The following is a 16,853-nucleotide window of genomic DNA, read 5'->3' as shown; positions in this document are numbered from 1 at the left end:
CCTTTACCCCCTCACCCTTCTCCTCTTCCTCCTCCTCTACCTCCTCTTATTCTTCTTATTCTTCTTCATTCTCTTCCACTTCTCATTCTCCTTCTCCTTCTTCTTCTTCCTGGCTCTGATTGCCATGGACTAAGGAGCTGTCTACCACATGCCCTCATGTTATGAATGTCCTGCCTTTATGCCAGTTGACAAAGGACTGATCTCTAAGACTGTGAGCCCAAAATAATCTATCCTGTGTTAAGTCGTTGTCAGGTATTTGATTGCAGCAATACAAAGTTGACTAACACAGAGGGGCAGGGTTGTCATCCAGAAGAGCAGTAGTGGTCTCAAATGTCTTTTAAATTCTTTATTAGCCTGTGAATAGCAGCAGCACTTCAAAGTCCAAGCACATTGTTCAGGGAGATTTATAACCTCAAATTACTTCTTTGGGCATCTGAAGAAGAGAGGGCTCAAATTGCTCCTTCCCCTGTTCTCCTTGTACCAGGAGCCACCCATCACTTGTGATGGCAGCCACCGGTGGGTGGGAGGTGGAGATCAGCAGCTCCAAGGATGCAGCAGAAAAGGAGCTGCCACAGAGCAGCATGAACATTTAGCGGGTGTCATGGAGGACTGTTGTTGGGAGGGGGACCATGTGAAGTCAAAGGGGAACAGAATGAATTACCTTTCCTAACGCCACTCACCACATGCTGGACACTGTGGACAGGCACATCTAGCTGTAGTGTAGCCCTCTGCCCTTGACTCTCACACTAGCACTCAGCAGTGGACACTCAGCACCCCGTGGACCTACACACCCACCAGCAGAGGTCCTTCCTCAAATCACATTCCTACACCAGTGCACTGGTAAAGAGCCAATTCACATGATGCGGTTTTCCAGATTCCAATGGTAGGATTATTCTGCAGCTGGGGTCAAGGCTAGGAGCTGGTATCTCAGTGGACATTCTTGGAGTTGGGATAGGAGCAACCCTGTAAGGTGGAGAGTTTTCAGAGAGCTACACAAACCAGCCAGCAGGCCAGAGAGCTGAGCAACATGGTGGAGCCATTGAGGACAGCTAGGTAGTGAGACATGAGCAGTCAGAGGCCATGCCCCAGGGACTTTGAACACGACGTTAGAACCTCCCTCCCTCAACACCACTGTGTTGTCAATGGGAGAGTTAATCCCACTGATGAGCTACCTAAGGACCACGCCAACAGAGCTGTGGGAACTGCACCTGGAGAGGCACAAGAATCAAGGATTTACCAGGAACACAGCTCCTAGAGAGAACCCTGGGCAAGTGCCTAGTTGGGGTCCCTGCAGAGCACCCAAGTGAACATTGTGAGGGATTTCACAGGTGTGTGAATGCCACTAGATCCCAGTCCAGGGAGAGCAGCAAGGTAACTCGTGGCTGAGAATAGCATATTGCAATGACATACCTGTTGCCAGAAGGAGTGTTCACATCTGTGTGGGGGGATGATGGGGCATCAGGAAGCTTAAAATATTCATGAAATGACAGATCTTTATTTTGTGGTACATCTTGGCCTTATTATCCAGCATCCTTTCATTTCAATCCAAAGGCCTCCCTTTAGAATTTCTTGCAGGATGTTTCTAGAAGTAGTGACCACCTCAATTTTTGGTTATATGGGAATATCTTAATTTTTCATTCATGATGAAGGACAGTTTTGCCAGGTAGAAAGTTCTTGGTACCTTTTATTTTTCCAACACTGTAGATACATCATCTTGCTGCCTCTGGTTCCCATCATTAAGAACTTGATACAAACCTTAGGAGGAACCCTGTATGTGGTGGACAGGCCTCTCTTTCTGCTTCAATATTCTTTTACTTTAGCTTTGGCAGATTGGTTTCCGATGTGCCTCGGTGTGGGTCTGCACATGTTGATGGTACCTGGAGTTTGTTCAGTACCGAGGACTAGTACACTTGTATACTTGATTACATTCAAGAGTGTGGAAGACATTTCTTTTTCAAATAAACTGTTGCCCTTTTTTTCTTTCTTGTCTCTTTTGGGGTTCCCATATGTCTGTCGTGCACTTTGCTGATATCCTGAATAGACATTAGGTTCTTTTTAAGATTCCCTTTTTCTTTTCTGAATTGCAGAGTCAGCAATATCTATGGTTCCTGCCCCACATTTTGTGATTTTTTTTTAACTGCCTGTTCAAGTCTGCGGTGGAATCTGTAGGGCACTTCTGAGTTATTTGAGCTTGTCAACTACAAAATTTCTCTCCTTTGGTTCTTCTTTACACTTTCTGTCTCTTTGTTGATGTTCTCAATTTGCTGTTCATATTCCAGATTTCCTTTTCTACTCTGTCCATATTTTTCTTCAAGCATGTTTGAGACAACAAATTGCTGGTCTCTTCTCCAGTTGGGCCCAATAGGTCACTAGGGTCCTGATGAGAGAACCTTAGGAGGGATGAGCATGGGATGGGGAAGGCAAGAAGGTGGAGGAACAAGAGGATGGGAAACAAGGGGATGCAGCTCAGGCAGCCCCTGGATGTGGAGAGCTAGGAACAGAGCCTCCTAAGGAAACAGCTCTCACGACCCCTGAGTAGATGCCTAGTGTAGCACATTCGGGCTTCTGATGTTCACAATGATGACATGATAGATTTCTGTTGTTTTAGGCATGCGGTTTGCAGGAATTTTTCAAAGCAGCATTAGAAAACTTCCACACTGTGATCATACTGTGGGGAAGGTATGCTAAGGGCTTAAGCAATGTCAACATTTCTCACTTGAGCTGTACATTCGTTGTTGTATGTAACATGATCACTCCATCATGACCTTGGGGATCTCTGTGGAACAGGGAAGCTGAGCCACAGACTCACAGTCAAATGCATGCTCTACTAACTGTACCCACCACTTCCCCACAACTCAGGAGTCTCAAGAGTCACATGACCCCACCTCAGATCCTGGTCTATGATTTGCCAGTGACCTTATGGTCAGAAGGGGAAGAGCAACAAATAGTTGGTGACACATGAGAGCTCAGGGGATGGCTTAGGCCCTCAAGTCCCCTCCCTCCACCATGCTCAGGGCTCTGGGTCTCAAAAGCATAGAATTCACATTGAGGAGGTGCAGGCCAGAGGGGGACTCAGTGTGAGGACACACTCCTTGTGCTGAGCTCATGGCCACTCTGTGGGCACTGAGTCAGTGTCAGGCATTACTTATACCATGTGATATCAAGAGGATCCCCCAGGATGAATAGTAAGGACCATATGTCTCCCTCTAGGAGCACCTGATGCTCTGGAACCAGTGGGGAGCAGCACAGGCTAACATTCTCCTCCCACAGGCTACTGTTCCTGTCCCTCCCTGAGGACCAGGCCTCCAGAGCAGGGAGGGGGCAGGGCATGCTTTCCTTCCTTCCCCTCCTGGAACAGCACCTGAGAGGATTCTGACAGGCTCAGGTTCCCTGTAGACCTGGGGCCCTGATGGAGGAGCTGCTAATGTGGGGCCTTTCCCTGGGTCTGCCTGGAAATCCCTGTGTCTCCGGGACCAGCCCTCCAGGCCCTGCAGGGTAGGAGCAGAGCTGGGTCACTTACCAGGCAGTGTTCCCCATCTGGGTGACCTACAGTTTCCCAGTTCAGGAAGCACAGGAGCTCACTGTGTGGCTCTTATATAAAGCCCTGCATGCTCTTCCTAAGCCATGAGACTGAGAGAGTCAGCACACTGTGGTCTTCACCCCTGTGCCCACCCTGTAGAGCTGGAGGTCCAGGCAGCCCTCTTTCATACAGCATTAATACCAGCATCGGGAACAGAGCCCAGATCTGATTTCAGCCGAAGCTTCTTACTGTCCTGGAATTGGACACTGTCCCCACAGAGGAGCCAGGGCACAGGAGGGGCTCAATACAGATCCTGACCTGACCCACTGGGCAGGGAGCAGCGTCCCTGCTCCACCTCCATCTCCCACAGGTTCAGGAAGCCGCACACATTCACACCCTGAAGCCACAGTGAGTGGAACTCTTCTGAATGTCAGCCATGATCTCCTTCCATGGGGAGATGCCCCAGCAGGACACACAGAGCTGCTCTGTTGTTTGTGGTGGGTGGGGTCGGGGGCTGCGCATAGGGATCAGGTAGGAAACTGAAGCCAAAAACTGCCAGACCCAGAATTCACTTAGAAATTTTACATTAAAATGTCTGACATGGATCCAGGCATCTAAATAACTAAAAATAGTCACTCCAGAAGGCTCTAATACACATCCAGGGCTGAAAACCTCCGAGCTAGATTTCTTGAAGCCCAGGGAAAAGTTTGGAGGTACTTCCTCAGGTAAAGCTGGTCCCCATGAAGGAGAGCGTGGGAGCCTTCTCAGGTGTGGGTGCTCCAGAACAGCCTGTGCCGGGCTCAGCTCGGGCTCAGCTCTCCGGGACCTATGGGAGGGTCTCCCGACAGAGCCCACATCTGATATGTGTCTGCCTCTGAACAGGAGCTGGAGCCAGCAAGACCTGGCTCTTCAGCACACAGCCCTCCCTGCCTTGAGGACCCAAAATGTCACTGAGGTGTCTGTCCCTGTTCCTTCACAGAGTCCCTCTTTATGGAAACAGCTTTTCTGGATGAAATCCCTGAATGTTGTTCATGATGTGAGAAGCACTTTGCCACCTTGTTTCCTGTGGGGACTCTTAAGAGCACAGGGAGAGGGCGGGGGTGCAGCTCAGTGCTGGTTCCTGCTGAGCCCCCCCTGAGGCCCTGGGTAGACTCTCAGTCCCAGGGTGGGGGTGGGGGGGCAGGAAAACAGGTGGAGCCCTGTCATCCTGTGGTGTCTGCTCCTCCTCTCATGCACGTCCTCCTGGGGGCTGCAGGAACAGGATGGAGACTGTTTCTGGGGTCCCCACTGCATTTGCTAAACAATGAATGTGTGGGTTTAGAAGGTGACAATAGCAGCCACAGATGTCATTTATTGGGCACCTACTCCATTCCAGCACCGTCCTTTGCCTTCACCCTTGTCTTGCAGGGTGGTGCTTTAAGAACTCTCTATAGAAGGGGACACTGAGGCTCAGCAGAAAAAGAACAGGGGTTACGTTGTTCTCCTGTGTGGATGACAGGAGTCTGCTCTATCCCCTCTCCCCAGTCTGGGGCCCTTGGCCGGCCACTTCCCTCTCTGAGCCTTGTCCCATAATGGGTTCTCAAAGGACCCCTCACAGGGCAGGTGGTTATCAACAGCTGAGGGGCTCCAGGGGCTCAGGGCAGCATCAGGATGCTGATCAGCTCCTGATAAGTGGCCACTGAGTAGAGTCCCTAACCCCTGTATGACCTTCCAGGCTTGGAGTCTGGGAGACTCCAGTTCTACAGGGACATCCTCCATATTGTGCACTCCGAGTGTTGGGAGCATGTCAGGCAGTGATGTAAAAACTTGCTGATACAAACATTCATGAAATTTTCTGCCTGGCAACCGCAGTAGAAGGTGCTGGGTGGTGATGAGCAATCTGGAGACACCAAGGGACCGTCTAAGGACCCAGATTCAGAAAAGCACCCCTTCATCCTCTCCCTCTCAAAATCAGGCCTTGGCCCAGGTGAGGCCCATGTCATATTCGTGGAAAGAAGAACAATTGGGGTGAATTCAGAACCACCTGTGGAGGAACCCTGCACAGAATAATGTATGGGAGAAGGAGGGACCTGGATCTGTTTTGTTTGTTTTGGTTTGGGTTCTAAGGATAGACCCCAAGGGTGCTTTAATACTGAGGTTCATCCTCAGCCCTTTTTGTGCTTTATTTTCAGGAAGATTCTCGCTAAGTTACCCAGCCTGATCTTGAAATAGCAATCCTCCTGCCTCAGCCTCCCCAGTCTCTGGGCAACACGTCTACATTTGCTAAGATTCCAGGGGCAGCTCTGTGTGATCCAAAGCCAACTGTGCTCAGTGTGGCCTGGGGGAGATTTGCCAACCACCCCATCCCACAGATGAGGTGCTGGGCCAGGTCTCAGCATGGAGAGCCTGGTTCCCACATTCATGGTGATGTTCTTGTGCCATTTGTATCCTATATTTTTTTCTAAAAATGACTACTCTAGTTGTCTAAATTATAGAGCAGGCCAGCAGGACACAGTTGTTAACAAAGAGTGAGACAGGGCTGCGAGGTCCTCCCTGGGCCCAGGTTGGTAGTGATGCCTTGGTGCTGAGAGGAAGGCTCTGACCTCAGGCCTGGAGCAGCGCCTGGGCTGACGTTCTGCACTGTCTGGCTGGACAGCTGTGCTCATTTAGAGACAGGAAGGTACGGACACCACTCAGGATAAGCACAGCATTCAGAGAGCTTTATGAGAATTTAAAAATCATGTCTTATCATTTCTGGTGTAGCCAGTGACAGAGCATGTTCTTAGCATGCACTGGGTCAATCCCTAGCACAGAAAATAATAATACCAACGATAATAACATCTAGGAAGGGTCTTCAGAGTGTCAATTGCTGTGGTCCAAGGTGGTCTCTTGATCACCTCACTTGTCTGTCAATGCCCCTTTACATCAGACCTTCTTCCCCCATGGTGTCGGGTCCTGAGACCAGAGCCACACCTGGGCAGAAGGTGAGTTCCACCTGCAAGTCCCATGGCTCCTCCCCCTGCAACATCACCTTGAACTGGTTCAAAATGGGAATGAACTCTCACATGTCCAGATCAGCATGGATCCCACAGAAGAAAGTGTGTGCTACAGTGTGTCTAGCACAGCCCAGGTGACCTAGCCCCCAGGAAGGTCCACTCCCAGGTAATCTGCAAGGTAGCCCATGTCACCCTGTAGAGGGGAGGGCTTCTCTTCGTGGGACTGCAAACTTGTCTGACACCATCCAAGGTACAGGACCCTGAACCCCAGCCCAGCAAATTTAAGCAGTGTTTGATTTCATAATTGAGCTGCACATTCATTTCTGTATGCACCGTGATCACTCGAGGCTGAAAGAGGAGACCCAATCATGACCTGGAATCTCTGTGAAACAGGGAAGCTGAGCCAAAGACTCTCACAGTCAAATGCATGTCCCACTAAGTGTACCCACACTCCCCCAAAACTCAGGAGTCTCGGGGGCTACATGATCCCACCCAATATCATGGTCCATGAAGTAGCAGTGACCTTCTGATCATAAAGGGAAGAGCAACAAATAGTTGGTGACACATGAGAGCTCAGGGGAGGGCTCAGGTCCTCAAGTCCCCTCCCTCCACCTTGCTCAGGGCTCTGGGCCTCAGGGGCAGGTGTCTCACAGTGTGGAGGTGCAGGCCAGGGGAGGCTCAGTGTGAGGACACACGCCCTGTGCTGAGCTCAAGGCCACTCTGTGGGCACTCAGTCAGTGACAGGCTTTGCTGATACCACGTGATAAACCAAGAGGATCCCCCAGGATGAACAGTGACCACCCTGTGTCTCCCCCCAGGAGCGGCTGCACAGGAGCTGCAGGTGATCCAGCCTGAGAAGTCAGTGTCTGTCGCTGCTGGAGAGTCGGCCACTCTGCACTGCACTGTGACCTCCCTGCTTCCCGTGGGGCCCACTCAGTGGTTTAAGGAGGCAGGGCCAGGCCGGGAATTGATCTACAACCTCAGAGAAGGCCACTTCCCCCAAGTCACAAATCTCTCAGATGTCACAAAGAGAGACAACAGGGACTTTTCCATCCGCATCAGTAACGTTACCCCAGCAGACGCCGGCACCTACTACTGTGTGAAGTTCCAGAAATTGACCCCTGTTGATAAGGAGTATAAGTCTGGACCAGGCACCGAGTTGTCTGTGCGAGGTGAGTGCAGCTGCCTCCTCCTCCCTGGGGTGGGACAGGAGGTCAGGGGTCACGCCCTCCATCCTGGGGGCCACAGCTGAGAAGCAGGAGCAGCACTGGGTGCTCATGTCATGACCTGCTCTCTGTCACCCCTTCTGCAGGTCAGGGAGGCAGAGGCCTATGGAGGCCGTGCTATTTGGTTCAGGCTCTATGGCTGGTAAATGGGGGGCATCTGCACCCCTCACCTGCCTGCTCCACAGCTCTCACCTTTCTGGTCTGGCCCAGCCCTGTGGTCCTGAGCTGAGGGCTCTGAGGGTTTGAGGGACTTGCCAATCACAGAGCCAGACCATGTGTGCTGCCTTCAGAGAGCACTGCCCCTGTGGGGGTGAGCCTTCTCTTTATACCACAAGCACCCAGGACCTACTGTGTGCCACTCTAGAGACTCTGGATAAAGCCGGAAACAGTGGAGGTAAGCTATAGCATTCCTGTACCTCCCTTGAGGACCTGGCCCTCCATAACAGGGGGTTGCGTCTCCAGGATGGGATCTCACGATTACTTTTGGGTTGGAGCAGAGCTGGGTCACTCACCAGGCCTTGTTCCCCATATGGTTGACACAGGTTCAGGAAGCACAGGTGCTCCCTGTGTGGTTCCTACAAGAGGCCCTGCATGCCCTTCCTAAGCCATGAGGCTGAGGTGGTCAGCACACATGGACCTTCACACCTGTGCCCACCCCTGTTGACCCTGGGGAGCTGGAGGCCCAGGCAGCCCTCTCTCACACAGCACATTAATGCCAGGAGGGGACAGAGCCCAACCTGACTCCAGCCCAGGCTCCTGCTGCCCTGGGAACAGACACTGTCCCCACAGAGGAGCCAGGACACAGGAGGGGCTCAATACAGACCCTGACCTGACCCACTGGGCAGGGAGCAGCGTCCCTTCTCCTCCTCCCTCTCCCACAGGTTCAGGAAGCCACTCACATTCACACCCTGAAGCCACAGTGAGTGGAGAACCTCTCCTGAATGTCGGCCACGATCTCCTTCCATAGGGAGATGCCCCAGCAGGACACACACAACTGATCTGTTGTTTAAACAAGGGGAAAAGACTTCTTCCTGTGGAGATGTTACAGTTGCTCCTGTTTTCATGTTGGGTGGGGTCAGGGAACTACACACTACCTGTACATAAAAATCACTTGGAAAACAGAAGACAAAATATTCCAGACCCAGGCTTAATATAGAAGATTTGCTTTAAAAGGTCTAGCGTCGGTCTGGGCATCTGAGTAACTAAAACTAGTAGCTCCAGAAGGTTCTAATACACACACACAGGATTGACAACCCCTAGATATCTTTAACTTTTTTTTTTTAGAGAGAGAGAAAGAGAGAGAATTTTAATATTTATTTTTTAGTTTTTGGCGGACACAACATCTTTGTTTGTATGTGGTGCTGAGGATCGAACCCGGGCTGCACGCATGCCAGGCGAGTGCGCTACCGCTTGAGCCACATCCCCAGCCCAACAACCCCTAGATATCTTGAAGCCCCTGGGGAATAGGTAGGATTCTCTCAAGCAGAGAGGAGAGTGTGGGAGCCTTCTCAGGTATGGATGCTCCAGAACAGCACGTGCTGGGCTCAGCTCCCTGGGGCCTGTGGCAGGGTCTCCCGACAGAGCCCACTCAGATCCAGCGTTAGCCTGGGGCCCACATGTGACATGTGTCTGTCTCTGAACAGGAGCTGGAGCCAGCGAGTCCTGGCTCTTCAGCACACAGCCCTCCCTGCCTTGAGGACCCAAAATGTCACTGAGGCATCTGTCCCTTGTCCCTTCACAGATCCCACAGTCATGGAAACAGCTTCTCTGGATGCTGTCCTCTGATGCTGTTCATGATGTGAGAAGCACTTTGCCACCTTGTTTTCTGTGGACTCTTAAGAGCACAGGGAGAGGGCGGGGATGCCGCTCAGTGGTGGTTCCTGCTGAGCACGCCTGAGGCCCTGGGTAGACTCTAGTTCCTGGGGGAGGGGGGGCACAAAAACAGGCAGAGCACCATCACAGGGTTGGGGGTGTCTGCTCCTCCCCTCACTTGGGTTCTCCTGGCAGCTGCAGGAACAGGATGGAGCTTTTCCCGGGGTCCCCACTGCATTTGTTGCTCCTTCTGACGACTAAAGAATGAATGTGTGGTTTTCGAAGGAGTGAGGATACAGACACAGGTGTCATTATTAAGCTCCTACTGCATGCAGTGCTGTGCCTTGCCTTCACACTCCTCATGCAGGACGGTGTTTTTAATCACTCTCTACAGAAGGGGACAGTGAGGATCAGGAAAGAAAAAAAAACAGGTGTTAGATTAATGGTCCCTTCTCCTGAGCCTGGTGCCCTCGACCAGCACCCTGCTCTCTGAACCTTATCCCATAAAGGACTCTCACTTGGACCCCCTCACAAGGCATATGGGAATTGAAGAGCTGAGGGGCTCCGAGGGCTCAGGCCATCGTAATGCTGAGCAGACCTTTATGAGTGGCTACTCATAGAGTTTTAACCCCTGTAGGGACTTCCAGGCTACTGGGGTCTGGGTGACTCCGATTCTTCAATGACACCCTCCAGATTGTGCCTTCCATGTATGTAACAGGTGTTAGGCAGTGAGGTCAATATTTCTAATACCAATGATCATGATATTTGCTGCCTGGTGACAGCTGTAGAAGGTGGTGGGTGGTGAGGAGCAATCTGGAGACACAAAAGGACCCGTCTGAGGACCCAACCATAGGCAGATGGCCTGCTCATTCTCTCACCTGAGTGCCCTCAGGACCTGCCCAGGGGCCTGGGTCTGCATCTCTTATGATTAGCCATCAGTTATAAACTTAGCCCTGCGGCTTCCTCTGCACTCAGTGACCTCTGATTCAATGCCAACTGACCCAGGGAAGCCCAGATTCAAAAAAGGATCCTTCCTCCTCTCCTTCTCAAATTAAGTCCTGGCCCAGGTGAGACCCATGGCATATTTGACAAAAGAGGAGAAATCAAGGTGAATTCATAACCACCTGTGGTCGAGCCCTGCACGGAATAAGTCTGGAAAAGATGGACCTGGGATTGTTTTGTTTTTGTATTGTTTTTTACTTTGAGTCGAGGATTGGAATCATGGCACTCTACACTGAACTACATCCCCAACCCTTTTTATATTTTATTTTGAGGCAAGTAGTGTCTCAGGCTGGCCTTGAATTTGCAATCCCCCTGCCTCAGCCTCCCCAGTCCCTGAGACGACAGACTTGGGCCAACACGCCCAGCATTTGCTTGTTCCCAGAAGCATCTACCAAATGTTCCAAGGCCAGCTGTGCTCAGTGTGTCCTGGGAGGAGACCTGCAACACTCCCAGTTCACTGATGTGGCACTGGGCCAAGTCCCAGCCTTGTTCCCATGTTCATGGTGGTGTCCTGGTGCCATTTGTCCCCTGCATTTGTTTCTATAAATGGCTCCCCTGGGTGCCAGTCTTTCCAGGGCAGGCCAGCAGGAATCAGTTGTATAGAGAGGGAGCGACAGGTCCCCAGTTCCTCCCTGAGCCCTGGTGCTGAGGAAAGCAAGACCTCAGCCTTGGAGAAGCTCCTGGGCTTCAGGTCCTCACCGTCTGGTGGACAGCTGTGCTCGCCTACTCAGGAGGGTAGGGACACCAACAAGGATAAGCACAGCACCCAGAGAGCTTTATTGGAGGATTCAGAAATGCATCATGGTTCTGATAACAGATGTAGCCCAGTGACAGTGCAGACGTTCAGCATGCACCTGAGGATGACCCCAGGACAGCAAATAATAATGACAACAAAGACAACGTCTAGGAAGGGTCTTCACAGTGTCACTCGCTGTGGTCAGAGGTGGCCTCCTGATCACCTGACTTGTCAATCCCCTTCACAGCCAGACCTTCTCCCCCGAGGGTATCAGGTCCTGTGACCAGGGCCATACCTGGGCAGACAGTGAGCTTCACCTGCCAGTCCCATGTCTTCTCCCCCCAGAACATCACCCTCAAGTGGTTCAAAAATGGGAATGAGCTCTCACACACCCAGACCAGCGTGGACCCCAGGGAAGAAAGTGTGTCCTACAGTGTATCCAGCACAGCCCTGGTGACCCTGGCCCCCAGGGACATCCACTCTCAGATCATCTGTGTGGTGGGCCACCTCACCCTACAGGGGAGCCTTCTTCATGGGACTGCCAACTTGTCTGACACCATCCGAGGTACAGGACCCTGCTCCCACCTCAGCCCACACTGCCCACCCAGCCTGCTGCTTCCCAGGGGCCTTTGCTCCAGGACCTCAGTGGCCTGGGCTCTAATTCCCAGCAGTGCTGTCACCTGCCATCACATGTGGACTCCTGTCCTGTGGCCAGCATGTGCTGGTGGCTTCATTTCATTGACCAGCAGCAACTAATACAACTGAGCTCCTCCCAGAGCCGAGCCTTGACGTGCAGGGAGGTTTCATCTATTGTACTCACTTCCTGCAGGCCAGGAGCTGGGCTTGTCAACCTCACTCACTTTTACCCTTAGGGGTCACTTGCCACTGTGGGTGGCAGGTCCTGTGGTTAGTGATTCACTCCTGTGCAAACCGCCAGTGTCTGAGCCCCTCTGCATGCCTGGCCCTGTCCCGAAGGAGGCCCTTGCCCTGCTGGGAGGAGCTCAGCATCTGTGCCATAAGGTCACAGCTTCTCCCTGTGCTGTTTCAGTTCCGCCCACCTTGGAGGTCACCCCACAGCCCACCATGGCAGGGAACCAGGTGAACATCACCTGCCAGGTGAAGCACTTCTACCCCCGGAGCCTACAGCTGACCTGGGTGGAAAATGGAAATGTGTCCAGGACACAGACGGCCTCGACCCGCTCAGAGAACAAGGACGGGACCTTCAACCTGACGAGCTGGCTGCTGGTCAACTCCTCTGTGCACAGGGAGGATGTGACGTTCACCTGTCAGGTGGAGCATGATGGGCAGCCAGCCACCACCAGGAACTACACCCTGAAGGTCTCTGCTGATCCCAGGGAGCAAGGCCTGGACACCACCCCTGGTGAGCCCTCTCCCAGCTGATTGAATGCTTTAAACTTCATCTTGACTCTGTGTGTTGTGATGTGAGAGCAGTGACCCCTCCTTCCCACAGGGCACCCAGAGCCTGGGAACACAGCAGGGTCTTAGTCAGCTCCCCACACCCACACTCTGAGGGTCTCCTCTGTTGGGTTGGGCACACATCTCATGGGGCCTTCAACAGGGACACTAAGGAGGAAGGGGGGGTGGGCCTGTCCTGGCACCTGCCTCTTGCCTTCTTCACCTGACACTTGTCAATTCTAATTGTCCTCCCCCTCTACCTGTCTTTCTTTCCACTGTGGAGGTCACCAAAAAATACACAGTGACACAGAACCAGGTGACTATCACCTGCCAGGCAAAGAAGTTCTATCCCCAGAGCTTGCATGTGACCTGGTTAGAGAATGGAAATGTGTCCACACTTCAGCTATCCCATAGAACAAGGATGGGACCTGTGACTACATGAGTGGGTTCCTGGAGAACTCATGTGCCCAGAGCGGTGACATGGTACTCACCTGCCAGGTGGTACATGACAGGCAGCCAGCCACCTCCAGAAGCCATAGGCTAAATGTCAAGGTCCCCAGAAAAAGCAGAGTACAGACACCTCCTGGCCAGGTGAGGTGTCTAATCCCAGCAGCTCAGGAGGCTGAGGCAAGAGGATCACAAGTTCCAAGTCGGCCTCAGCAAATTAGCAAGGTCCTAAGGAACTCAGCAAGACCCTGTCTCTAAATTAAATATTAAAAGGGCTGTAGATGTGGTTCAGTGATTAAATACCCCTGGGTTCAATCTCTGGTACCCAAAACAAAAAAGATATCTCCCTGGTGGAGTCTCCACTCCAGTCAGCTGGGTCTTTTTTATCTCTCTCTCTCTCTCTCTCTCTCTCTCTCTCTCTCTCTCTAAAGGTAGTATTCCTAATCATTATAGAATAATTCAAAAGTTTATAAATATAGATTAAGTCCCCTGAAATCACCCCAAGAGTCTCCACTGTGAAGACCTGGGTCCATCTCTCCATGGATCTTTCAGCAGACATTAAAGAAGAAGGAGAGGGAGGGGGACCATCCTGTCTTACTGCCCTGCCTCTTGTCTCTCCACCCACCTGCTGCTCTGTTCTCCTGCCTCAGGGCCTCTCCCTCCTCCTTACCCTGTGGACCTCTGTCCAGCCTCCATTCCATATTGGAATTTTCAATACACCTCACACTTAGCTTCTCATTGTCTTTCCCCAAAGGACTGATGTTCAGAACCAGCCCTCTGAAGCCAGAGCCTAATGACAGCCATTTCCCAATTCATGGTCAAGCACCAGATGCCAAGAATTCCCTTCCTGAGGTTAGACAACAGGTTCACTTCTGATAAAGGAGTGAAAAACGGCACCTCAACACAGGCCAGTGCCTGCCCAGGTGCCACTGACTCCCAGCACTGGGGTCATGTCACCAGCCAGCTGATGAGACTCAGGTTCAAACTCACATTATGAAATCCAATTCCCAAACTCTACTTTAGAGCTGGGTTTCCAAAGGAAGTGCCTTCTGTGATGGGCATAGGGGATGAGGGAGCTTTCTGGAATGTTCTCAGGATCAACATCAGGGTCCCTCCCACCTGAGTGAGAGATGAAGCAGCAACTCAGCTGCTCCCACAGAAGCCAGAGGAGCCCCAGAGTTGCTTTCAGTGGAGGAGAGGGGCGGGGCCTTCCACTCCCTGCTCAGCCAGGCTCTGATGCTGGTGCCTTCTAGAGGGAGGAGGGGGCAGGCAGTGCAGCTCTCCTCCACTGAGGGGGAGTCCCAGAGCACCACTCAGCCTGGAGCACAGGCTGTTGTTGCAGGGCACCAGGGCGAAGTGTCCTCTCCTTCTTAAGGACAAGGAAGCATTTCTTTCTTTATAAAAAAAATTTTGTATCTTTGTTAGCATCATCTTAAAAGCAAAAATGACTAATGGTAAAAATGCAAAGACTCCACAGGTCTGCTTGCCAGGATCTGGCTTTGTGTGTCCAACAGAAAGACTTCAGGTGACATAGCACTGGAGGGGGGTCTGCTATTTGGAGACTGAGGCCCCTCCCAAGTATGAGAACCTTTTCCTTGATTCACCAGACTGTTTCCCAGCCAGTGATTTCGTTATTGCAGCCTGCACCTCCTTAACAGGCTCCTTAGAACGGTCTCCTGAGACACAGCGTCACTGAGCTCACCCACGGTACTGAGCGGCAGGCTTGCTCTCCTCTCTCACCATGGAACGGCTCCCATCCCGTGCGCATGTTCACTGAAAATTGTTCTCATGGCCCAGAGACACTGGATCACTCTCTGGGTCTAAAGAACTTGAATTCAGGAATTACCATATAAGGCTAAAGGGGAGGGGGGGGACTCCTCTGGTTTGGATTCCACTAAATGGTGACCCTCCATAAACTCCCCAGGAATCCGTTTCCTTACAGGAGGAGATGATAATCCCTCTGCGCAGGATGGTGAGGCTCATGGAGGGAACCAGCATGGCTGGGTGGGCAGTGTGCACGGAGCACACATTTTCACCTTTGCTCAGGTAGCACACCCTGGGACCTGAGACTGGGCGAGTGGGAATGAGGAATCTCTTGACTCTGGCAGCCAGGACAGCGTGTGTGTGCTCAAGTTTCACAACTCTGTTGGGATCCCACAGCCTCACCTGGGGCAAGTGCAGTTTTCTGGGAAGAGACATCTAGGAGTCCCTCTAAGAGCCCCTCTTGTCCCTTGATTTTCAGGAACAGTGATGTCTACACTAGTTTCACACCTCATCGCCCTGTTATTTGGCCTCAAGATCCTGTTAGCTGTCAGTGTCTCTGCCGTCTATGTCCACAGGAAGCAGAAGTCCTGACTGTAAGTCCCCAGGAGGGAGGGTGCACCACAGGCTGCTGCAGAGGGCAGGGCCAGGGAGAGTGTCAGCCCACCTGTGCACAGCTGCAGAGTCAGTGGGTCTAGAGAACCCGGCACACACCCCTCAGCACCCTCAGGATCTCAGGCAACTTCTGTGGGGTCTCGGGTAGTGTGTGGGGTGTACAGGAGATGAGGAGGTGAAGGGTTGGCATTGGGTGTCCACTGAGTCCTAAGGCTCCATAGAATACAGGCTGAGGGGGTGCAATGAGGGGCATCAGACTGGGTGTGAGCTTTGGAGGCCACCTCTAGATTAGTCCACCACTAGGCCTCCAGGGGCAGGAAACAATGTTGAGAAGACCTAGGTGGGCTGCTCTCAGGGTGCTCACTTCTGACCCTCATTGTGGCCCACTGCAGGGAGAGGGAAGGGGATAAGGACACAGGAGAGACTCAGAGTCCTAACCTGGGGCTGTTGGTTCACTCACCACAGGCATCCCAGGACGGCCAAACCCGGACCTCCTAGCTCTAAGGAGACTCTCACTAATAGTGAGCAGATAACTGAATGTGGACATGTTTCCCACAGATCCTTCACCAAGGCCTGCTACCTGGGACCCTCCGTCTCTGCCACCTTCTCCCTGCTCCATGGTGCTCAGCCTGAGAGAAGGAGCTGCCCAGAAGTCTCTATAGCCTCTGCTCCACATGCCTCCCCCAAGGACACCAGCCTGCAGGCCCCTGTTGCTCCTCTGCCTAGTCCTTGATGTCCCATGGCTGAGTCTGCACTCATCATCCTGAGCAGGGTCATGGGACCTACCTCTGGGCAGCAACTCATGACACCTCCCCAGATGTGACAAGCAAGCCTCACCTGATACATCAGGATGGCTCTCCTCCATTGCCTTGGGCTTGGCCATCAAGCATCCCAAGTCCTCACTCTCAAGAGTCATTCAGCCATCTTTTTCCTGCCTACCCCTCCTCCCCAGCCTTGTTGAGGTTCTCACATGAAACATTCTGCTTTAATAAGAAGAAATTATTCTCCTTCCTCTGTGTCCTCAAACCCAGAAAAAAAAAAGTTCTTCTTAATCCGATTGATTTTCTCCCTCAGCACTTACGAACAACACTATTGTCCTGGATAAAGGTGGTCACCACTCTCCATGAAGAGCAGGATTGTAAAAAGGACCTTGGAAACTGAAACCCTGGGAAGCCATCTCCACAGTGGTCATGAAAGATAATGATTGTTCTTCTGCCTTTGCAGGATTTGTCAAAATATTTTAAAAAACCTAAAATATCAGTCAATTTTCATCTTAACCATACAGGGAAATGAAAACAATAATAAAATGAGTGCTTAGTGCACAGTGATTTGAAACATTGAAC

At 51.9% G+C, this 16,853-nt stretch overlaps 1 protein-coding gene across 5 annotated transcripts in view; it reads left to right on the top strand.

Annotated features, from left to right (window-relative positions):
- The window catches only part of LOC107143070 (signal-regulatory protein beta-1-like), a 110,218-nt gene extending 93,366 nt beyond the window's left edge, over positions 1–16,852 (top strand). Inside the window, exons 4-8 of one of the 5 annotated variants that reach the window (XM_048811183.1) lie at positions 7,314–7,667; positions 11,519–11,836; positions 12,320–12,652; positions 15,377–15,491; positions 16,069–16,852. In XM_048811183.1, coding sequence (XP_048667140.1) covers positions 7,314–7,667; positions 11,519–11,836; positions 12,320–12,652; positions 15,377–15,489 — 1,118 coding nt within the window. In that variant the 3' untranslated portion in view covers positions 15,490–15,491; positions 16,069–16,852. Of the gene's footprint in view, positions 1–7,313; positions 7,668–11,518; positions 11,837–12,319; positions 12,653–15,376; positions 15,492–15,975 lie in introns of all 5 variants that reach the window. The other 4 variants (XM_048811182.1, XM_048811184.1, XM_048811187.1 and 1 more) reach the window with 4 other exon arrangements.
- Position 16,853: the final 1 nt, after the last annotated feature.

The sequence above is a fragment of the Marmota marmota genome, unplaced genomic scaffold (assembly GCF_001458135.2).
Source record: "Marmota marmota marmota unplaced genomic scaffold, marMar, whole genome shotgun sequence".
Lineage (NCBI taxonomy): Eukaryota > Metazoa > Chordata > Mammalia > Rodentia > Sciuridae > Marmota > Marmota marmota.
The sequence above is the reverse complement of the archived record's forward strand: the minus strand, read 5'-3'. Positions and strand labels throughout refer to the sequence as shown.